General features: G+C 41.7%; 1 protein-coding gene across 4 annotated transcripts in view; it reads left to right on the top strand.

Moving 5' to 3' along the window:
• The window catches only part of PAK2 (p21 (RAC1) activated kinase 2), a 58,594-nt gene extending 34,964 nt beyond the window's left edge, over positions 1-23,630 (top strand). For all 4 annotated transcript variants that reach the window (XM_084846957.1, XM_084846960.1, XM_084846958.1 and 1 more), the window contains 12 exons: positions 551-701; positions 1,355-1,386; positions 3,065-3,166; positions 4,612-4,741; positions 5,903-5,966; positions 6,565-6,613; positions 9,961-10,073; positions 10,540-10,657; positions 14,233-14,332; positions 16,018-16,214; positions 18,031-18,168; positions 19,677-23,630. In XM_084846957.1, coding sequence (XP_084703083.1) covers positions 551-701; positions 1,355-1,386; positions 3,065-3,166; positions 4,612-4,741; positions 5,903-5,966; positions 6,565-6,613; positions 9,961-10,073; positions 10,540-10,657; positions 14,233-14,332; positions 16,018-16,214; positions 18,031-18,168; positions 19,677-19,763 — 1,281 coding nt within the window. In that variant the 3' untranslated portion in view covers positions 19,764-23,630. The remainder of the gene's footprint in view (positions 1-550; positions 702-1,354; positions 1,387-3,064; positions 3,167-4,611; positions 4,742-5,902; positions 5,967-6,564; positions 6,614-9,960; positions 10,074-10,539; positions 10,658-14,232; positions 14,333-16,017; positions 16,215-18,030; positions 18,169-19,676) is intronic.
• The last annotated feature ends 722 nt before the right edge of the window (positions 23,631-24,352 follow it).

Genomic DNA, 24,352 nt, shown 5'->3' with positions numbered 1-24,352 from the left:
GGTAAGCCAGGATCCCAGGGAATCCTGGCCTACCGTGAATGAGGTTTGTTTCGTGTCTCGTCCAAACCAGGGGTCCTGCTGTGTGCACCCTTCAAAAGCCAGGATTGTAAATCAGTGTGTGTTCTTGGTTTACGAATCCTGGCTTATGTGGGAGCAGGAAGCTAGGATCCCTGGTTTGGATGACACACGAAACAAACCATTTCTGGCTTGTTTAGCTGCTTGGGCTAGCAAGAGGTGCCAAGTGGGGGTGAACGGGCTACAGGTGCCAGCGCACAGCTTGTTCCTGGTAAGCCAGGATTCTCCAGAATCCTGGTTTACCATTCCATATGAAGATAGCCATTATGTAGCAAAATAGAGTAGGTGACGCAGGCAGTGCTACTCTTTTTCTCAGTGTACTGATGGAGTGAGCATCTTTATGAAACTGGGATTATGTTGACCTGTTTTGTTGCACTGCCTGTAGGAACTTGAGATTGTGATTACACCAAGTCTGTATGATCATAGATTTTATATTACAGATGTGAAATACATTAATTTTGTTTTCTGTTCTCAGGGAATGCCAGAGCAATGGGCTCGGCTGCTACAGACCTCAAATATCACCAAGCTAGAGCAGAAGAAGAACCCCCAGGCTGTACTAGATGTATTGAAGTTCTATGATTCTAAAGACACAGCAAAACAGAAATATTTGAGCTTCTCCGCTACAGGTGTGACTTTAGTATGTTTTGGGAAAATTCATGGGGAACTACAGACCCTTCTTGGTCAGTATGGAAGAATTGGTCTCTAAATGGGGGAAGTTATGTGTAATGAAACTGTTTAAGATAGAGTACTTATGAGAAATTGGGGTGTGGAGCAACAGCTGTTAATGATCCCCATTAAAGATGCTGATGATGGTTAGGATCCAGTTGAGTGGAAAAGGGGTTGGAAAACTTAGTGCGGCATGTATTCAGACTAGAGATTACCAGGAGAACTGGAGTTCAGAAACTGAACTGGAAACTAACCTGTTAATGAGCTTGTATCCTGAGGTGAAGGTGTGCTGAAAGAGCTCTTGAGCATGACTAGAAAAATGTGCATTTAAAAACTTAAGGTTGGTACCATAATTAGGAACTACCTGGAGATAACAGTTCAATTTTTTACATGCTATTAATTGAAGTAGCCAAAACCTATGCATCTGTGCTTTCCTGAGGTTTGGAAAATGGTCTGTCATGTGGGCTTGAAAGTGTGGAACTGTTTGTTTGTTTTTCCTTTGGAACAAGATGTCAGACCCCAAGACCTTTCATATGCATTGTCATTAACTGAAGATACTTAAAAATCTTTTGGGATTTGTCTTTACATTAAATAATTTTCAAATCTCTTTTAGAAAAGGATGGATTCCCATCAGGAGCACCAGCAGTAAGTACGCTTATTATATGATATTCCTTTTACCTCTCAGTGTGCTGAAAATGCTTTGTTGTAATTCTTGAAGTAGCCCAATCCTACCGAGTTACAGTAGTTTCCAAGCTTTGCTTTCAAGTGCTGCTTAAAGATACCATTCACCAGAAATATACTTTAACTGATTTTGTAATTAAAGTTAAGTCCATCAGTCAATGGGATTCCTTAGGAGCCAACACATAGCATTTGTGGTGTCACTGCTCATGTGATCAGTGGTTGCTGTTGTATCAAAACCAAGGTTTAATAAAATCACTCCCCTACTTGCCAGTAGCAAGAATTCCTCCCCTTCCTGGTGAGCACCCATGTGGATCCAGCAAAAGCCCTGTTTGTGGGAGGAATGCAACCTTTTCTTTCCTTCCTCATTCTTCATGGTGGAAAAGAGAGATGACCTCTTTTGTGAGTCAGGCTGTTGCAGAAAGTGCCAGCAGTGTTTTGGCATTGCTGCCTCCTGCAACACCCTAGTAGAAAGGGGAAGAGAACTTGCAGGGAGGAAAGGAGGGATGGTTTTGTGCCATACCCCTGTTTTGCAGAAGATAGTTGCAATGGGGGGCTGCTTGTAGCTTCTGCAAAACCCCAGCACTGGGGCAAACACTCCTCCATTCTCTTGAGTTTTCTGCACACATCACATTCAGGGAAGGGAAGGAGCAGTTACAACTAGCAACTAATAAGGCAAGCTAAAATTTGTGGGCCTGATTTTGCTGTAGGCTGTGTAGTTATTAAATCTTCAGAGAAGCTAGGTTTAGATGCATAAATATAAAGAGGTGTACCACAGATGTAAATATAACAGTACTATAACAATTCAAACTGAGTTTTGGAGAGTCTTAATTTTTCGCAATAAACATAAAGACACCCCCCCATACAGATGTTTGGAATATACATGTGGTAGAATGAGATTTTGCCATCTTATCCCATCCCATGGTGTACCTATAAGAACATAAGAAGATCTGTGGTGGATCAGACCAAAGGTCTATCTCATCTAGAGGGGGCGGGGGGCATGCAAGCCAGAGGAGGATGGAACAGTCACTGACTTCTCTGATTCTTATGAATGTAGAAAGAGCCCTGCTAGATCAGGCCAAAGGCCTGTTTAGCCCAGCATTCTGTTCCCACTGTGGCCAACCAGATGCTGATGGGAAATCCACAAGCGGGACATGAGTGCAGTAGCAGCCTCCTGCTCATGTTCCCTAGCAACTGGTATTCAGAGGTGTATGGCCTCTGATACTGGAGCTAATATAGAGCCATCATGACTTCTGGGCACTGATAGCCTTATCCTGACCATACATGCTGTTCATATATTGGGGTTCCAAGTTGTATAGGGGGCTACATACATAGAACCCAGCATGCTTAGGCCCAGATTACACAAACTGTACACATTGATTTTGTGGTACACAGATTGCATGGTTTGGACGTATACATGTTGAACTGTGGGCCCTATGCAAACATGAAATCTGTTAAATGAAACACAGAGTACAAGCATTTCAAATGTCAATATAAGGCTTTCAGAATGTGGGTGGCGCATGGTATCCTGCAATCTATTATTCTGTGCTGTTATATCATTCTGGCATACATTTTATAATGAACTCCCCAAACATTCTATGCTAGGGCTTATTTATTTTACTGTTTTGTTAAAAAAAAAATTCAGCCCAATGCAAAAGGATCAGAGCCTTCTGCAGCAGCTGAAGAGGAAGATGATGATGTAGTGGCTCCTCCGGTTATTGCCCCACGACCAGATCATACAAAATCGGTGAGTGGCTTTATTTTACTGAATAGTTTTGCTTTACCGCTAAGTCTGTAGTATAGCCTTCTGCAGATTTTCAATAAATGTAGCATAATGGGTTAAAAGAACATGAACTGGAAGTTTCCACTTCAAATCTCACTTTAGCCAGAACTGGACTGGTGACCTTAGACAAGTCCCTAGCTTTCAGCCTCAGTCCTAATCTGTAGCATGGAGATAATACTGATCTACCTAATGTATGTGAATCTCTTTAAGCACTTGGAGAGGGAGAACTATATAAATTCTAAATCGTGGTAGAAATAAGATTAACTAGTGAGACCTGCAACAAAATGCTGCAGTGTATGTACCCTCCTAACAGGTGAACTCCTCTTTAGGGTTCCAGCCAGACATTCCGTCCAAGCAGGGCATTCCACCTCTCACCCACCAATTTTCTGTTTTTCTTTTCCAACCAGCACTCAACATTCCTTGGCTACTGAGCATATTCAGTCCTCATTGGCCCGTTTGGGGTGTGTGTGTGTGCGTGTGCGTGTGCACACACACACCTTAAGGCTTTTAAAAAAGACTTTTTATCTATGTGCAAACCTTGGAGTTTCACAGAGTGTGCTGACACCTCCTTCTTGTTTCTCAGCATCCCCCTTTGGCTCCATATCTGTCAGCACCCCTGCCTGAAATTGCTATTAGAGGGAGTGATTGTTTTTTATTTTCTTATGGTATTATTTGGGCACTAAGGACAGAATATGGCTTGAATAATTGTTTCTATGTTTGAAAAGAATGGTTGCTTTGGGGTAAAATTGCTGTACTTGTAAAATTGTGTAGGAAAGCTCTTCATTGCTATATGTATCTGGAGTCTCAGTTCTATAAAGGATTCATATGACAATACACTACTGGAGAAAATAGGTCAGTTGTTTTAAAACTGAACTCCTAACGTTTGCAGACCACATCAAATTCAGTACCAGTCAATAGAATCTAGTAGCTCTGGAGCCATATTGGCTAAAACAGAACCTCTTCTAACCTGAGAGCCAAATTCCATTTCGGAGAAGTTCTCAGGTGGCAACATTCCAGTGGTGGGTGGGGGCAAAAGGGAGGGGGCCAAAAATACCAGCATATTTTAGCTTAAAGCCCTTACTGCCAATAACTAAGCCTTAAGAGAGGCATTTCAACATTTTAGAATGGGGAAAAACTGAACAATAGCCAGAAAACCACCAGACTCTTGGTGGTTGGGGGAAAGGGTATGGGGCCAGGGGAAGGGAAGGTGGCCATCTGGGGAACCCTGGGGAACCCTGGCAGGCTGGATTGGGACCCCTGGGCCTGGGATTCTGTACCCTGGGCTAAAACAATAGCCATAAATCTTCTACCGGGAATGTCGGCTTAAGTGTTTGTGGCAGTTTGAACCTGAAAAGAGACTAGATACAGACATTGCATGGGGTTACAACCATGATCTTACTTTCTTACAGATTTATACACGGTCAGTAATAGATCCCATCCCAGCGCCATCTGGTGACTCGAGTGACAGTTCTGCTAAATCAGCTGATAAACAGAAAAAGAAAACTAAGATGTCAGATGAAGAGATCATGGAAAGGCTACGTAAGTTGGAATTTTAAGTTAACTCTTTGCTAAGGTAGGGTACTGATGTAATTAGCTCATGCGGTATTCTGCATGATGAATCATGCAGTTGTCCCTTATTATAGACTTTGACCCATTTTTATGACATGCTTTGATCTCTCAGCATGAATTTGAGCACATTCTCCTGTGTAAGCCAGCCTTCCTCAATTTGTTGTCCTTCAGCTGTTTGGACTTCAGTTCCCATCAGCCCCAGCCAATATGACCAATGGCCAGGAGTTCTGGGAGTTGTTGTCCAAAACATCTGGAGGGCAACATCTGGTTGGGGAAGGGTGGTGTAAGTGTTGGTATTATAAGCTAGCGATGTAGAAGTTGGAGACATGCTGCACCAAGAACTTCTATTCATTAAGGAGCATTCCCTGTGCTTACACTGTCCCCATGCCATTTTTGACAAAGCAAACATCTTTGTGTGAATAGACCTTATAATGGTATTGATCTTCCCATTCAGGGAATAGAGGCAAAGTGTGAAGGTGTTTTAGGAGGCAATGACAAAACGGCTGCCCATGCTATATGTTGTGAGGAACTAGTTTTAATTCTCAAAATACCTTTATATTTTAGTGTGTGCCTGAGGTGGTCATGACAAAAGTAATCTTTACCTGTTTAAAAGTCAGTAGTTTGTGTGAAGAGGTTTGATTTGTGAGAATTTTCGTGGTACCTTGTGTAAAGATCAGCAAGTCCATAATCCTCCAGGCATATATGTTCCCCATACTAATTTCATTGTCAGCAGTGCTGTAGGCAAAAGCTGACTTCTGAATGCTGTGACGATTACATTTGCAAATCCCAATGAACGTGATTAAGTCGTGCGTGATATGTAATCAGTACCTCAGCAATGAAGAAAATATAGTGGCTTGGATCCTAACATTCCTTTCATGAACAGAGTTCATATTCACAAAACTTCTGCAGGTTGATGGGGGAAGGATGGTTCAGGATATGTGCAGGAGGCTGCAGACGGAGGAAGGAGTTGATGGAAATTGCCCCTCTTTTCCAAACAAACAGAGGTGCAATGTAGGGTCTAAGCCAGTGTTGTTTTTATATTGATTGAAACGTTTGTGTAGTAGATTTCAATTGACATCAGTATTGCATCTTGTTTGGCTTATAGTACTTTATATGGAATTTTCATTTTAGGAACTATTGTGAGTATAGGAGATCCTAAGAAAAAATATACCAGATATGAAAAAATAGGGCAGGGGTGAGTATTTACAAATATGACCTGTATGTCCTGACTATGAAATGTTTTAGTCGAAATATGATTTTCTTTCTTCTCTTTGGCATTTGTTCACTGTTTACAAAACCAGAAATGTCAGTAATATATTAGTATAACTAATAGCAACCAAATGCAGACCTCCCACAGATGTGGAAATCCTGAAACAATTATTTGTGCTTTGCTATTTACCATTTACTTTGTAGAATGTGGTAGGTAATTATGAGCAAGAATTTCCTGCAGCTTACTGTTTCTTTACTGCCTAACTTTGAGATGAATGTCCCCTGTCCCTCCCCCCTGTGTTAGGGGAGTAGGGAATGGATTTATCCTAAGCACCCACTATTCAGGCTAGTATATTATGCCCAGATGATTCAGTGAAATGCTCTTTCAAAGGGCAGATTGTTTTATAGAGACATTGATCCTATTGTGTTGGGGGGGTTTAACTTATAATATAGAGTCTTTTATCTGGAGAAAATTGGACTACACTGAAACCATCCAGGAAAGATAGTACGGCTTTTGCCCATTCATGCACCTGCATGTTAAATATCTGAAACATTACACCTAATTACATATTTCCTTTTCATAGGGCTTCTGGTACAGTTTTCATTGCCATAGATGTAGCAACAGGACAGGAGGTAAGAGCAATATACCTTCTAATACCTTTGAATTTTCAGCTCACAGTAGCAGAATTGAATGTGATAGGGTTGTTTTATTTCAAAACCGGCAAAACCCATCTCTTATTAGCACATGCCTCATAACTGTCAGTAAAAGTAATTGCTTTGTTCTGTAGAATTGGATGATGAATGTTAAAAGTATTTTGGATGCCTTGTGAAAACCAGATATAGGGAGCGGTTCTAAATTGTAGATTCCAAAAACAATTGAAGTTCAGTTATTTAAACTACATGTTTTGTTCATGGAAACGTTTTACTTTTTCCAAGAGTTAGATATGCAGTTAATTTTTATTCTCCTATCCTTCAACTTTCATGTTTCTGTGAGAGCTTCCTCGTTCCAATTTTTTGAGAAATCTATGGTAGTACTTGTTGCAATATGGCCTTTACTGCCACTGCACCATTAAATCAATCTATCCACGTATCTACCTACTCAGACATATTGCTGCTTGTATTAGTAAACTGGTATGTCTGTCTGCAGAGGTTCGCTATGCCTAAATGGGGTGAGGTATAGAAGAAGATCTGTCCAAATAGGGGAGGGAATTTGGCTTGGAGGGCACACGCACTGCGGTATTGGTCTTCTGAGCCCAGTTCCCCCAACCCCAAGGATTCTTTTGGTGGCAAGGGAGGTTTTCCCTGTGACTGCCAGAAGGATCGGAAGAAAAGGGAAATTGGGAACTTGTTGCAAAGGAGGGGGAAGGGAAGCAAAGGAACCAAGAATCATTTGCCCCTCTTCTTCCCCCTCATCTCACCATCTGCCTGGCAAATAATTCATTGGTCCTTATTTATACATCCTGTTTTCAATAAGATGGTCTTCTTTACCTGCCTACTCTGTTCCACATGTGAGGTGGTATCTATCACATAGTAATGTTGTGAAACTTATTCTTGCCTTTTTGAAATTATTTCATGTTATTTAAAGCACATTTAATTTTCTGCTTTCTGAATTGGTCTTTTCGTAGCTATGTTGCTCTGGAAGTCTGTTTTGTCTATCAAAATACGCTTATTTTGTAGAAGTCTTTGGCTCATTACTGTACTTGAGTTATCTGACTAAAATAGCCATAATCTGTAGTGGTATAGTCAGTTCCTAAGCCTAAAACCTCCCTCCCCACCCCCATCATATCACCAAGAGCCACAGGACACTACCTGTTTTGCACATAATGGCAATCCAGAGGTTTTTTAAACTTGGTTACTGTGAGTGAGCCACCATGGTAGTGCACGTGGTTCAGTCGCTCCTGCTTAGGGAGAGACAAACCAGACTTCCCGATTTGCACATAATGCTAACCAAGCCAGGGACAGTGCATCAGTGGGCTTGTTTAGCTGCTCCCACTGACAGGAGTAGTGTCAGGGTGGACACTGAGCCCATAGAATCCCAGAGTAGTTCTGATTCTGAGGAAGAGGAGTCGCTCCTGGGAGAGGAGCGCGCTCCTCTTTCCCAGGGCCAACAGCTGACGGAGATTCCTCCCACCAGCATTCCTAGCTTAGATAGCAGTCCTGGGAGTGACAGAGCGCGGGAAGCAGAGTTGATGGACGCGCGATGCCGATGCAGAGAGCGGTGCCAAATGGAGGGCGCAGAAAGGAGGCGTAGTGCCCGGTTGGCGCGCAAACAACGGCTGCGCCCAGAGGATCCAAGGGAAAAGGGGAGGGACTCTCCCTAGTCCTTAAGTTCAGGGGTCTGCCAGTAATTCCCTTTCAAACGGGGACCAACTGTTCCAACTTAGGGCATAGGTACTCTGCTGCTCATATCTAGTTGATAACAGTAGAGTTGTTAAGTTGTAAAAGAGGAATAAAGCTTTGAAAAATCCATTTGTCTGTGTCTGGACTTGGCTACTGGATTAGACTGAGAGAGGCCTCCAAGGAGCCCTTGACAAGTAGCCAAGTGGGCACGGTTGAGCATTAGCATGCTGGCTTGTTCGCAGTAACCCAGAGTTTAAATCAGGGGTGCAGAATCTCAGCCCAAGCGCTGAATTTCATTTTGAAGAATTTATTTATTTGTTTAATTTTATTTCTGTGCTGCCCGATAGCCAAAGCTCTCTGGGCAGAGAAGCTTTTAGGGGGGTGCATTCCAGTGGTGGGTGCGGGGCTGAGGGCAAAAGGAGCGAAGCTGTTTTAGCTTAAAGCTCATACTATCAGTAACTAAGCTTTAGGAGAGGCATTTCAACCTTTTGGGATGGGGGAAAACTGCACAAAAGCTGAGAAATCACCAAATGGTCTGTGGTTGGGGGAAAGGGGGTGGGCTGGGGGAAAGGGGGATGGCTATCTGGGGAGCCCAGGTGGGCCCGATTTATCATAAATAAGCTCTGGGTTGCCGTTATGTGCGAAACAGGGCAATACACTGCTGATCCTCCCAACACCATTCCCCACTTCTTCTGCCACTTTTCTCTCAATCACACCCACTACAGTTCATCCCCAGTCATTCTGTTTCTGTTCCCCTCCTGCCTTGTGTGCAGTCTGTAGGGATACCCCTTTTTGGGCCCTGCCAATTTGTAACCAGTAAGAGAGGAAATATGACTTTTGAAAATGTGAGAAGCTTCCTCATGTTCTTGAATATAAAGCTGATCTCAAATGCTGCAGAACCTGTATTCTGGTTGGAAAGTGTGACAGACCACTATCTCTGTTAGAATGTCTGATATGCTTATCTCAGGCTCAAGACCATAAGAGTTAATTTTTAGGGCTGGGCTGATTAAGCATCCACCAAGGATGCTTCCTTCCTTCCATATATTATGTTTTTAACCATCATATCTTTATTATCAGACTTAACTCAGCCTTGTAGCCTTGCTCTTTTTGCTTTTCTTTCACATTACTGGGCATAGAATAAATAATCACATTACACTACTGCCATACACATACTTGACTCTTACCATTTCAGGCTTTGATGTTGCTGGAAATTTCTTTTCCTGCCAAAATCACTTTCAAATAACTTTATGTTCGTAATCTAGAAATAGCATTGTTTATCTTATAAGAATAATCGCCTCCCCTTGTCTGGGATCACTTACAATTGCTGCAAACTCTTCTCCAAGACCGACTCAGTTCACCTATTTTCTGAACGATCAATTCTGTTCTCTGTCCGTCCTGACTGAGTGCTGCTCATTTATTCATCTGCCTGTAAGGGTGATGTCAGTTACATGGATCACTTGATCTATCTCCAAATTGCAGCCAAATAGTTATTATATCAGGAAAAGCAATGTAAGGAACCTACATTTGCCTTTCTATCATAACCTTTATAAATGTTAATCTTGCAACATTTTTATAGTTTCCTTTCTTTCAAAACTCACTTGCATTGATTCTTCTCCTTGTCTTTTGTTTTACCCTTTCAGGTCGCTATTAAACAGATAAATCTTCAAAAACAGCCCAAGAAGGAGTTAATTATCAATGAGATCTTGGTAATGAAAGAGTTGAAGAACCCAAACATAGTCAACTTTCTAGACAGGTAACTAAGCACATGATACAGTGGCTGGAGAATTAGGTTTGGATATGGCCCACCCAGGTTCAAAGCCTTACTTAGTGATGAAGCTCAAAGCCTGGGGCAAATCATTCTCTCTGTGCCAAGATACTGCTCTGAGTTCCTTGGAGGAAAAGTAGGATGCATATGTAACAAATAAGTGAGATGTTTTATCCAAGTCATTAAAATAGGATGCATATGTAACAAATAAGTGAGATGTTTTATCCGAGTCATTAATACGCTTGTGGAATTACCAGGTTCATATCTTAAAAACAAGGGAATTCTCCATACCAGATTGATGTTTTGGCAAAGCACACACATTTTTCTGTCGCAATCATTGCTTGCTTTTTGGTAGAGTAGATAGATTAACTCTTATCTAAATCTAACTTCTCCTGTTTTTCAAATTATTGTCTCAGTGTGTTGAAGTTTTAACTTTGTCAATTTCTACCTTCAGTTACCTAGTAGGAGATGAACTGTTTGTTGTAATGGAGTATCTGGCTGGTGGGTCTCTCACAGATGTAGTAACAGAGACTTGTATGGATGAGGCACAGATTGCTGCGGTCTGCAGAGAGGTGGGTAATTGATAACCGTAGGAAGTGATGCATATAAATTATTGATGCTTTTAATTATTGAGGCAGGATTATCATTAAGATTCCAGTTTCATTTTTTTAAGGCTGGTTTTGGGGAGCCTTAGCCCACCATTTGGAGTTATTATCTGGAAGTGTCAATAGCCATGCAAGCTTTGATAGTTGGTGAAATGTAAATTGCAGTGTTTTAAATTGCACTCTGAAGTTGTAGGATGTTTTGATAGGTGCAGCTTAATTTCCCAGGATTATATTTAAGGAAACTCTAGGATATACTTTGAATTATGAATAATTTGTGAATCCAGAAACTGTGGAAACCCCCATATTTCTGAGAAGGAGTGTGGCTTGCTGCTGAGTCAGTTCTAGAGCCCAAATTTGCATTATCACTGTCCACTCATGCTGCAAGCACTTCTAATGTGTCTCTACCTATGATGCTAGTTGAATATACAGAAGCTATTTAACTACAAATGCTGATAGGAAAGAGATATCAGTGTAAACAACGTAATGAGAACTCATGTAGGTTGCAATCAAAATTTTTCCAGAAACCTTTCCATCAATCCTACCATGAACTGCGTTTGAGGAAATGGGGCAGCAAACTTTTTGTCTGTATTAGACAATTTGAGAAATGAAACAGAACACTGACCTGGGTTGCATGTCACAATAACCTAGATTTTTTTTAAAAATCTGGGTTATTGTGAAAGCAACAGGGTGCTGATGCGTGTTGCCTGATTGCTTTCACTGCGAGTGGGAGCAGCTAATGGATCGACAGACCTTTCGTCTGTTGTTTGTTTAGTGTTATATGAGAACCAGGAACTACTTGTCTGTCCCCAAACCATGGCTTATGACTCAGGTTTGTCTGGGCAGAGACAGGCCAGAGTTTATGGTTGGCACGTAATGCTAGAGAAACCACGGATGGGAGGTCTATACGTTGTTTAACCGTTCCCGCTTGCAGCGTGAGTGTCAAGGGCTCCTTGGACACCTCTCTCAGTCTAATCCAGTAGCCAAGTCCAGACACAGACAAATGGATTCTTTTCAACGCTTTATTCCTCTTTTACAACTTAACAACTCCACCGTTAGCAACTAGATATGAGCAGCAGAGTACCTATGCCCTAAGTTGGAACAGTTGGTCCCCGTTTGAAAGGGAATTACTAGCAGACCCCTGAACTTAAGGACTAGGGAGAGTCCCTCCCCTTTTCCCTTGGATCCTCTGGGCGCAGCCGTTGTTTGCATGCCAACCGGGCACTACGCCTCCTTTCTGCGCCCTCCATTTGGCGCCGCTCTCTGCGTCGGCGTCGCGCGTCCATCAACTCTGCTTCCCGCGCTCTGTCACTCCCTGGACTATCTAAGCTAAAAATGCTGGTAAGAAGAATCTCCGTCAGCTGTTAGCCCTGGGAAAAAGGAGCATGCTCCTCTCCCAGGAGCGACTGCTCTTCCTCAGAATCAGAACTACTCTGGGATTCTATGGGCTCAGTGTCCACCCTGGCAGTGAGCGATCAGGCAGCATTCACCAGCGTGGTGCTGCATTCACAATAACACAGACTTAAAAAAAAAATCTGACATACTGTGATGTGCAAACTGGGCCAGTGTCTCTTGCTTTAGCAAAGAAGTGTGTTGGCTGACACTCTCTTCGATTTGCCATCAACTTCCATAGTTTCAGCCAATAATTAGTGTAACACAAAAATCTTGGTAGCTGTTTTGAAAGTATATAGATTATGGGGGGCAGGGGTTGGTTGTGTGTGTGTGTTGCATATTAGAGAGAGGTAAAACACATCTGACGTGCTTATTTTCTACACTGGCATGGACGCAAGCACACACTTCAGGCTGCTTTGCACCTTACCTCTTAAGAGTAAACACTGCCTAGTTTTCACTGAGGTGGCAAACCTATTTCTGGTCTGTAGCACTTCATTCCATAGGTGAGGGCCTAGATAATGCAGTGGAAAAAAAAGTTATATGCATAGAAAACTAGCATGGTGGAGGAATCAAGGGATGGGGAATCAATTTGTGCTGGATAAGGTAGCACTCCCACTGAAAACACAAGTTTGTGGTTTGGGGATGCTTCTGGTTTGACCCTTGTTCCTGGATGTTCAGATGGAGGTTGTGTCCAGGTGTACCTTTAACTAGCTTAGGCTGGCACACTAGCTACACCCGTTCCTGGAGACTGCAGATCTGGCCATGATGAAAGGTGCCTTCGTTACTTTATGCTTCGACTGCTATAATATGCGCTACGTGGGGCTTCCTTTAAAACTTCAGTTGGTTTATAATCTGGCAGCCAGGTTGTTAACTAGAACCTGCCTATTGGGAGCATGTGACTCCCTTGTTGAAATGGCTGCACTGGCTTCCAGTTTGTTTCCAGTTCTGTTCAAGATGCTGATGATTACTTTTAATGCCCTTTATTGTTTGGGGCCAGGTTATCTGAAGCCTGCCCACTTATTCAGCAGAGGCCATCTTGTGAGTCCCCACTACTCTGGAAATACATCTGGTTGGGACCAAAGAGAGAACCTTTTCAGTTGTTGTGCCAGACTTTGGAATTCCCTCCCAAGGGAAGCCCACCTTGCTACCTCTTTAATGGCCTTTTGCTGCATTGTAAAGACATTCGTTTTTAGGAAGGCTTTTGCTTTGTTTTAATTTTGTTAGAAGTTGTTAATTGTTTTATTGGGCACCTTTTGATTACTGTTTTAACCTGTGCTACTTTAATTTTTTTGTATTTTTATGGCATTGTTCTTTTATTGTTTTAATTGTTAGCTGCCTTGAAGTCTTTTTTGTGGAAAAGCAGAATAAAAATGTTTTAAATAAACTAGAGAACAATCTTTCTCCCTGACATGCTGATTTTCAATTTGGAGGGGATCTTGTGTATGGAAGAGTGTTCAACCCTGTGATGCCCTGGACCTGCAGTCTGTAGCGGTACAACCCAGACACAGGTTTACCCACTCAGTGAGAGCTAGGCTTGAATATGTATGTGGTACACTCTCACTTCAGAGTGGGATAAATATGTCTGCTTCACTGCACATACTTGTGTTGTACATGCAGATATTGCCAACCGCAGCTTCATGTGCACATAGTAAAATAAGCACACCACTTTTTAAAAGTATGTGAATATACATGTGTGCACATTTCATGTATGCTCTTGTTTCCGAATGTATGATGCCGTTCTCTTGCTATTGTTAGGTTAATGATTTTGCCTTCTAGTGCAAGATGAGATGAAATGCAAAAACGGATCAGCAGGGTATATCAGTATTTCAATTTAACTTACTACAAGGAGCAGAGTAGCATAAAAACATGGACTTCAGCTTGTATAGACAGATTATTGTAGATAAGGAAAGTGTATTTTAGGCAACAACAAAATTTACCTTTCTAGTTAACGAAGAATTTCCCAAAACATTTTTGTTAAATAGATGTAAAGTATTTCAAAGCTTCGGTAATTCTTTGGTATTGTTTATCTGGAGATGAGATCCTTTAATTGTTACCTAATGAGTAAATCATCATTTCAGGTTATTAAACTATCTCTAGCAGTTGTGAATGTTGAACATGTTTGGACAGTAATGTCTTCCATTGTCTCCATACAGTGTTTGCAGGCATTGGAATTCCTACATGCCAACCAGGTGATCCACAGGGATATTAAAAGTGACAATGTGCTCTTGGGAATGGATGGATCAGTTAAGCTGAGTAAGTGCAAGAAAATTTCTGCCTTGGCCATGGGACTAAAAAGTTTATCGTGTGTGTGTGTGTGTAGTTTCACTGCAAAATCTTCTGTGACAAACAGAATTCAAGGTCTATCAGTTCTTTCCTGCCAGAGTTTGAGCATGTGGTTGACAGGATAGGAAGAATATATTATTTGGATACACCATGAAAGTTAAGGTTGCAGTGACAAAATTGTAAGCTGTAGATCAGCCTTAGCCAGCATAACCAATGGTGAAGGATGATGGGAGTTGTAGGCCAAAACATCAGGAGGGCCATAAGTTGTCTACCCCTGCTGTAGATAATATGCCAAAGTGTGTGTTGGTTTTTTAACTAAAATACCTAATTCCATTTATAAAAGTAAACCAGCTCACAGTGGCTGCTCTGTTTTAACATCTCTGGTTAAATTTATTTTCATTTTTAAGCCAGCAGGTGGCAGCCTTGGTTAGACTAACGTTGAAATTGTTCAGTGGGCCAGAGTTCTCAGTAGCATTCTTCATGCGATTGCCACTCCCCCCCCCCCCCCCAAGTTTCAGTTCATTGCAGAGGTTAAGGCAATAAGCTATGGTAATTAAAAGAACAAGAGCAAAGAAATCCAGAATTGAGCGATTCCTACCTTCAGCAATCAGCATGGCAATCTCAACTCTTGCACTGCAACTATGGGTTAGTAAAGAGTATAGAAGCCTGTATCGTTAAGTCTTTTAAAAAATGGGCATTAACTATACAGATTTCATAAAATTTTGACTTAGAAGTTTACAAAGGGCGGGGGGACTCAGATGACAAGTTATGACCTGTGAATGCATTCCTACATGAAAGACTCACTGTAAGTCGTAAATTGGTACAGGTGGAATTGGCTGGCCTAGAACTTGTCTCATGCTTTACTGCTGCTGGTTTTTTTTAAAAAAAAACTTTTGAGTGAGGATTTTTTTAACATGGAGAAATATTCAAAACTAGAATCCATCACCCACAGTCTATAAAGTGCACCATTTTAGATTGCAGGTGGTGGATTGCAGTTTTACTGCTCCTCCATGTAAAATGAGCCTTCATAAATAGAAAACTAGCACAACAGAGAGGTGTTATTCCAGCTCCTTGCTTGTGCTAGCTTTTTATTTTTAGGGAGTTTTTTTTAATGTAGGGTGTGAAGATGTGATCCCCCACTTGTGGTCTGAAGTGGCACAATCTGTTCTACCACCTCAGCCTTCTGCTGCTGCCTTCTGCTTCATGTGTAGGTCAGGCCTTTTTTAAAAACCAAAACACATCGGGGGAGCCAATCATTGATCTCCCACATAATGTGTAGTTTGGCCCTTCCATGCTAGCTGTCGAGGGCAGGAATGGCTTAATCTTGCACTTCCTTTGGGGTGGGTTTTTTGGTCTCTTAAAATTTATCTCTACCATTCAGAGCTGAGCAGACATAATAGGATGAGCTAAAAAGCAGTAATAGCAGCCTGGAATTTTCAGAGTTCTCAAACTTTTAACTATTTGCTGTCACCAGTGATGTTAGTGTCTGCTCGCTTAGCCTTCAGAAGTATTGAGCAAGCATAGTGGGAGCACTGAAATGTTGCAGCTTTTTTCTCAAAGCATAATTGGGGTAATAAGGACACTCAGGATGACTCCAACAGTAAGTGCAGGACTTATTAATTTAACTCAACTTTTTATCTTCTTTCTTTTTGCAGCTGACTTTGGTTTCTGTGCTCAGATTACTCCAGAGCAGAGCAAACGTAGTACTATGGTTGGGACGCCTTACTGGATGGCTCCAGAAGTAGTCACTCGGAAGGCCTACGGCCCTAAAGTGGATATCTGGTCTCTGGGTATTATGGCTATTGAAATGGTTGAAGGAGAGCCCCCATATCTCAATGAAAATCCTTTGAGGGTAAGGTATTGCTGCTTTGAAGAGTAGTTTTGCCTTGGTGTGCACTTACAGCAGCAGATCAGAAAGGGGAAAGATTATGTGACCTTTTATTAGTGGAACTGTTGGCATGTTAGAATGGTCAGTTAAACATTTAAGCACTTCCCGTTTGGTTGCTATTCAGTTATCAGTCTAATATCAGTAGAATGCAGCTTCAGCAGTCATCTGAGACAAAGTGCCAGTTCACTGCACAGGCAAGTCCATTGCACAGAGCTTTCTCATTATGGTAACAGATTTAAGCTGTAGAACAGTGGTGGGGAATTTTCTATCAAGGGCCACATTCCCTGGGGGTAATCTGTCGGGGGCCACATGCTGGTAGCGGGTGGGGCTAGAGCCAAAAGTGGGCAGGGCCATCCCTTCTCTCCCTTCTGCCCAGCCGAGTGGCTGCTGGAGGAGGGGCAGATGGCTGTTGCCTGATGGCTTGCAGGGGACTACATGAAATTAGGCCAAGGACTGTAGGTCGTCGTCATCCCCCCCCCGCGCGCGCTGTAGATGATTATGTAGTTCAATGAGAAATAGCGTCAGTCTGCTCTTGGATTGCTAATACGGAAAGGTTTACCAGCTTACAAAAACAGCGTTGTTCAGGTAGGCTCTCCTGTATTCCTCTCTAGATGTAATATAAAACATCTATTGTAGTTTAAAATAGAATTAAAAAATTTAACCAGCAGGCAAGAAAGTCTTGTTTTATGCCTTAATCCAGTGAAGCGATACAGGATAGGACCTTTTACACAATTTCCTGAAGTTTCCACTTCAGCTTTACTCACTGCTAAAGAGGCAAACTGCTTTTCACTTAACACAGTACAAGCGTTAAGTGGAAATGTTCAGAAACCTCCATTTATGTGGTTTTCCCTGATCATTTGTATAGGTCTTTGAATTGTGGCTTTACAGAGAACGATCCACTAGGTTTCAGCATTATGCTAGCTGTATTAGGAAGGGGAAACGTCACACTCCTACTGTCATTTTATTTCCATATAAGAGAACTTCAGTACATACTGGGGCTGTAGCACAGTGGCAAAGCACATATAATGCATCTCCTGCTAAAGGGTCTCAGATAGGCCTGGCAAGACATCTGCCTGAGATCCTGAAGAGACGCTGTCTATGAGATGAGAGATGACATTAGTGGGCTAGGCAGTATAATCTGGCTATATATAATGTACCTCCTTTAATCCTAGTAGAAAATCTTGTGGGTATTGTAAGTTTTGAGGAAGAGGCTTGAAAGGCACCTGTTGAAAATGTTTCAGATATTGGGACAGGGTTTTTTCTAGATCAGGGGTTTCCAAAGTTCCTGTCTTCAGCTAATTCTTCAGTCTGCCAAGGAGCCATTGTGGATCATCCATGAACAGAGGACACTGCAGTGTATAACATAACAGTTCTTGTGTATTGGTAGGCAGAACTGTCAGCCGTGTCTCTTTTCATGAACTGAGAGAACCCCATAGAATGCACCTCAAAAGTTCCCTGCCACAGTGCATTGCGAGGGAGGATCAGTAGCTGTTGATTTGTGATATTTTATTACTGCATAAGCTGCCTTGGAGACATTATTGTCAAAAGACAGGGTAAAGTGTTCTAAATAAAATAGTAATGGGGAAGCACTGCTTTGGATGCCTGTCAGCTGTTACTGCTCCTTTCCTTAGGAACCCAGGATTTCCTAGAACATAACAGAAAGATGCTAATTCAGAATAAACCCTCTGGTCTTTTCCAGTTCTGTGACTTAAACTCAGATGCAGTATGCAAACCCATTTTTTAGTTTTTATAACACTGAAGGTTTTTTTTTTTCTTGCAGGCATTATATTTGATAGCAACTAATGGCACCCCGGAGCTGCAGAACCCAGAGAAACTGTCCCCCATATTCCGTGACTTTCTAAATAGTTGTTTGGAAATGGATGTAGAGAAAAGAGGGTCAGCCAAAGAACTGTTACAGGTAAAGGGACTGATTTCGTAAATCGCATCAGCTATAGACATAATGCTTTCTAGTCAAGCTGTAAAGCAAGCAAATCAAGCTATTGTACAGGAAAACTAATATAATCAATTAATTCAGAAGAGTATGGGATAGAATGGGGAACATTAGTGTAAAGAGAATATCTTTGCATATGGGGAGGTTCTTGGTAGGGGAATGCACAGTGCAATTACTCTGTCTATGGCAGCTGCCCAACTTCCCCATGGAAGTTTTGAAGTGCCCAATACATTTTCTCTGCTCCTCTTCCACACATCCCTGAAAGAAGGAGGTTCATGTTCCACCAAGCCATGTAGCAAAGTGGTGAGCTACAGGCATTTGTCCCTTCTCTCTCCCCTCTACCCCCCAAATATGCTTTGTCTGTTGCAGAATCCACTATGCTCTAGGACAAGCAGTGTGGGATTTGGCTGGGGGAAGCAGAGTGTCAGACATCTCCACTTGCTCTCCTCTCACCCCAGCTAGTCTGAAGCCTTGCCTCTGATGCACAAACTTTTGCTCCAAGTTGGCAAAGGGGGAGGGGCTTGTGAATACATGGCTCAGCTGGCTGATGCTGGCTTCAGGGAAGGGCTGTCAGGGAAAAGAGGTAGGAAGAGGACTCCTGGTGCCCTTTGTTGAAGCTGTTCCTGTTCTTGCCAAAATGCAGGTGGGGATAGTCACTACATGGCAAGATGGCAACAGTAGTGGCATCAGTGCAGTTCTCTAGGGTGTGGAGCATCTTCTTCACACCAGTCATTCACTGAAACTTTTGCAGGGCCATCTTACCTTGGAGTGTGAGAGTAAGAGTGCCTAATCTGTTGGGCATTCTATCACCCTTTCACTGCCTGCATTACGGCAAGACCGTGAAGATGGCAGCCCTTTGGATAAAAGGATTCCTGGCAAGGAAGCATGAGGGAAGAGCCCTCTTCCCACATTTTAGATCCAAGGAACTATCACTACAGTTTGGTTCACATGTAACTCCCAGATTGTGTTTTGGGCATTGAGGCTGTGACCCAAGCTTGCACATTCTCCACTCCCTTCTCTTCTTGTGCACTCCAGATTCCCTCCCTGATTTCCTGGTTTGAGGCGAACCACAGTTTGCTCTTTCATCTGAGCTTGGCAAACCATAATTGTAAACCCACTTCAAATCATGGTTTCCAGTTCTGGTTTGCAGTCAAACAGGAAGTAAAGGAGGAAATTGGAGTGCACAAATCCAGGTTGGCACAATATGTGATCCACCCCTATCACTGCCTTGCTCAGATGCAGGCAGCAAGGGCTGTGTTGGTATATCTCCAGTCTCCGCCCATCTCTTAAGCTCCAGTCTGACCCAGTGTGCATGTGTATAATATTGTGTGTGCATGCATGTGTGTGTATAATATATTGTGTATATATAATCTCAATTTTGCATTCTCTGCCAAGTGTTGTTTTTGAAATTATGCTACTATAGTTTAATTAGAAGTGCCCTTTCATTAAAATTGGTTTCTTTCCCTTCCCATTAGCATCCTTTCCTGAAACTGGCCAAACCTTTGTCAAGCTTGACGCCGTTGATCCTAGCAGCCAAAGAAGCAATGAAGAGTAGCCGTTAGCATTGCTCCTGTGGCCTTCATGATTTTTGTTTTTTTATTTTTTTAAAAAGTCTTCATAATATATAAATTTGTTGCTCTTGTTAGGGGGGGTTGAAAGTCTGCAGAAGGGGGAAAAATCACCTTGGAGACACAAGAAAAGAAAAAAATGGTGGTGGTGAATTCTTCTAGAAGTCTGGAAGAAGTTGTGAACTGAATTGCTGGCCTTTTCACCACTTCTGCAGGCAACTCAGAAATGGATTTTATTATGCCTATGAGTTGTTTTTTGATGACTTTTCTGTACCAGATCCCACTCATTGTGCTCTCTTGGGCACTTTCAATACTTGAACAACAGATTCAAGCTTTTAGAGGGAGGCATTACTTTGATCTGCTGATCTCCTCCCCCCTCCCCCCAGCCCTTCCCTTATCTTTATCAGATAGTCAGTCATTGAAAATATGACAAGTTCTGAGTTACTAAAGGCAGATATGGTAGAAATGTGAAAGTTCCTCTTATCCTTTTTCTCCTAATGTTCAATTTAGCTATAACTGATGTAGCATTAACCACCCAGCTACCTAGGAACCATAATTTTTCATTGACTGTCCTTAAAGACAGAAGAACATGAGCAGAGAGGGAAGAAGAAGGCGGCTCAGCAAAGTTTGATATAGAAATTTGTTTCCTGGACTTCTTAACATAAGGGAAAGATGCCTCTGAATTTTGGAGATTGAATACATGTAGAGGAAAGGAGGGAAGTGTTCCTTTTCTTTAATGCTCAAACCATCCTCTGGGCTTGGGGAGAGAACCCCATTCCTGTGAATTGTCTTCCACTCCTCCTTTGCCTATATAGGTTTGTTGATAACGTTTTAAAGGGATGTCTTGGAAGTGTGTGGTTTTATAGCAAAGTGCTGTATCCATGTTCTGACTTGGGCTTTGGGCTTTATGCTGGTGCCTTTTGAATTTTTAAATTACCCTTCTTTGTATTAAATACATTTTGTATATGTTGTACATTTTCCCTCCAAAAGCAACTTTGGAGTTGTCAGGACTAAGTATTAGAGCTCTCTTCCTTTTTTATATAAATAAGTAAATAAATAAATAAATATATATATATGCACCGTTTCTACTAACAAAAGACCCAGCAGATTTGCAAAAAATGGAAGATCCAAGACTTTTTGTATAATTCAGCCAACTGAAGCTTCTGATCACCAAAAGTGCTATTCTGTGGAGACAAAAATTGGAAGTAAAAGAGCAGCTTAGATTCAACATTATTTTAATTGGCTTGTGAATGGCTGGAGAATCTTGCTTTCTCATGATGATCCTGTCTCTTAAAAGACTTATCAACTACTATGGCTGAAGACAACACAAGATAAAGTGCCTCCCTAAATGAATGAAAGTAATTGGAGCCGTAGAGGAATTCAAGTTCTGGTTGAGGTGGCCAAATATACAATGGGGACTCCATCAACTCTCACATCAGCCTTTTAAAATCACTATGTTTTTATGTGCAGCTTATCTTGATGGAGAATTCCTGAGTGATAATGTGCCAAACAATAACTTAAGAGACTCATTAAACTGGTGCTATAGCTTCTTTGCATTCCTAGTTGGTATTTTTGGGAGAACATCTTAAAACCCTAGTTCTTACAGCTTTTCTGATGGTCAGTGGAAAGCCTCTTTCCTACCTGTGAACAATATTAATGTGTGTTGGCATAAGAACATTGTTTATGCTAGGGTTTCAAGAACAGGTTGCAAAGTGTGTGTTAGCCAGATTCCAGGTTCTGAGCCATTGCATCACAAAGGGCTTCATTCTCTCAGATCTTGGAGCTGCTCGCACCCTGCTGTGCACCAAGAAATGCCTTTTAAATACAGCTGAAAGTAACAGCACACTCCAGCCTGCAGCCCTGTATCTTGACAGAAGTATTCATCTGAAAATTTTATAACAAAGCAGCCCATTTACTTTCAGAACATTTTGAACGTGTTTCGGTTTGGTCCGAGGAGGTGTGATGTCCTGGTCTTAGTGGTCTATTAGGTGCTGTTCTTCCCTTTGCCTTGACTTGGAATACTGTTACTATAAAAGTTAGGATAGTCTTGCCCTTAAATTAATACATGTGAATCACACCAAGAGATTAAAAGGACCCCTTACAGTTAATTTTAGACTTCTTACCATTGGGTCTTTGTCTGTTGCTGGCAATGGAATATGTGAACCATGACTCCTGTGAGATAGGTAGGTGTAGGTGTTTTTTTTTAAATGATAGAAATTAAATGTGACACTGTTCTAAAATCTTAAGTTTTTAGACAAAAACATTACTGTCCTTCAAATTCATGAAAAAAATTATCTGAAATGAGCAGTTGACTGCATCTGTGCAAGGGTTCTGAAATCCTTCTTTAAAAGTCGCTTACAATTTGGATTAGCTCAGGAGTTGTTGAAGCACATCCCGTGGTCTCTCTTGTGCCCTCCTGCTATTGTGTCCTCCCTGAGTATGTCCATATGGGCTCTCCTAAGTGTAACTTGCAGCGTAGTGCTTCAGCAGTGCATTCTTTTAATTTCTTTGCCCCCTGTTGCTAGAAAAGATTAGGGATAGATGTTGGAGTGAACAGAGATGGGAATTCTTCCTTGGCTAGAGGAATCATCAGGAAGTTCCTGACCCATTATGGTTCGTTATGCAGCTATTCATGCAGTTCGTATGGTACATGGACTGAACATATATTGAAAATGTCTTAAAAGCTTGGTATAGAAGTGGAAAATCTAAAGAACATAACCCTGGGATATAGCCTATTAGCACAGGGGCAAGAACACTGAACAAAAAATTGAAGAGCTCTTGACTCCTAACTTGCCTTCCTTAACTAAATTTCCAACCACTAATGTGAGTAAATATTGGCTGATTCATACAGTCATGTTTGGGGGTTATTTTCAATCCTTGGTGACTTTTTGTCAGCCTAGATTGAATGTTGAGATAGCCGGCATTATCTTGAATGCCACAACATGCGACCAAATCCCAATTCAGTCCATTACTGCAAAAAGACTATTTCATCGTAGTTGTTAACATGGGAGCTAAGCCTGTAGTGGAGAGCTCAAAACAGTCACTTTACAACCTCACTGTTCAATCTGGGCTGACGAAAAGCCACCATGGATTGAAAATGGTGTCCCCCCTGCCCAAAATGCTTGTGTGAATCAGCTTTTGAGTCTTGAGCATGTTTGCAGTAGCACACTGTGATGTAAACTGCAGGGAGGAGGAGGGTGTCTCGTTCCATGAACGCAGGTTTGCCTGGAACTATGAGCTCCCAGGGTTTTTTCGCTCTTGCTCCATAAGTTGAAACAAAGCTGACTACTTAACAAAAAAAAAAAGTTTAGCATTTGCTGGTTTGGATGGAGATACTTGCCACTTGATTGTATGTCCAGTTAACTTAAGTGGTCACCGTATGTGTCCTCTGGAACAGTCTGAAGTAAATTAACTCATGATTAAGAGTTGGAGAATGTCTTTGTCTTCATAGCTGGAATTACGTACATCTTAAAACAATTTTCTTCTTTGCTCCCTTTCTCTCACTGTTATCAGATGGAAATGAAAGTAGTGCAAGCTTTCAATTTTTTTTTACTGTCTTCAGATTTTGTTGCCTTTTGTTTAATTTAATCCCATTCTGTTATTTAATTGTTACTGCAATATTAACTACTGTATTTGACTATGTTTAATGACTTTGTTCTTTCAGGGCTAGAAATAAAAATTTCTGAAATGCTTGATGGCTCTCATTCTCTCCCCCCTTCTTGAGTTAATAGTAGGATCAGAATCTGAGAATAAGTTTTGTTTAGGAGTATATGGTGTGATGGTTCATTTGGAACAGGCTCACAGCTTAAGTATCATTTTTGTCCAAAGCTTCCCTAACTGCCAGAGACCAGCTGTGACATTTCCATGCTATTGAATACTGTTGTCCAGGGAATTCTGTATCTCATTTATAAGTTCCTGGTTAGAAAAACTGTTACGAACATGCTTGCTGCCATGTTATTCATGCTGCTAAGGTGCTTACAATTTTTTTTCCTGCAAAGCAGCGGCTAAACCAATAGCAAATGTTGACTTTAATTCCATATTTTCCTACTCCAGTGAACCATGCTGTTATACTTCCTGAGTGACTGGAGTTGGCCAAAACCAGGTTCTTGAAGAGGGTTGTGCCACTGTGATACCTCCGTAACACCCAGTTCTCTCATGCCACATTTAGTTTTTCCCTACAGAAAGGATTTGCAAGTCTGTCACAGGCTATGCTTCATCCAAAAATCTACTCATGCAAAAATCTACGGGGATTAATTTTGCACTAATAACTGCGCTCTGCGAGAAGACTCAGCCCTTCAGTTTGGGCATCTGAGAGCCACTTCATGCAATACATTTTTAGGTGTACATCTAAAAATGTAAGATGTGAACAGCACAAGCACAGGAATGCTCATTAGGAACTATGATTGGCTGTGGCTCCCACTGCCAAACCTGCTTTTTCATCTACACAGTAGTGTGCTGGTTCACTTGGAGCAGACTTGTGGAATGAGTATTGGTTCTCAAACTGGTCTTTAGTGTGTGGCTTCAGGTGAGGCCAGAAAATATGGATGGTGGCTGCACTCACTGCACTAAAACAGCTACATTTC

Source organism: Heloderma suspectum, chromosome 3 (assembly GCF_057233095.1).
Source record: "Heloderma suspectum isolate Gila_16-S chromosome 3, 16-S_ref, whole genome shotgun sequence".
Classification (NCBI taxonomy): domain Eukaryota; kingdom Metazoa; phylum Chordata; class Lepidosauria; order Squamata; family Helodermatidae; genus Heloderma; species Heloderma suspectum.
The sequence above is the reverse complement of the archived record's forward strand: the minus strand, read 5'-3'. Positions and strand labels throughout refer to the sequence as shown.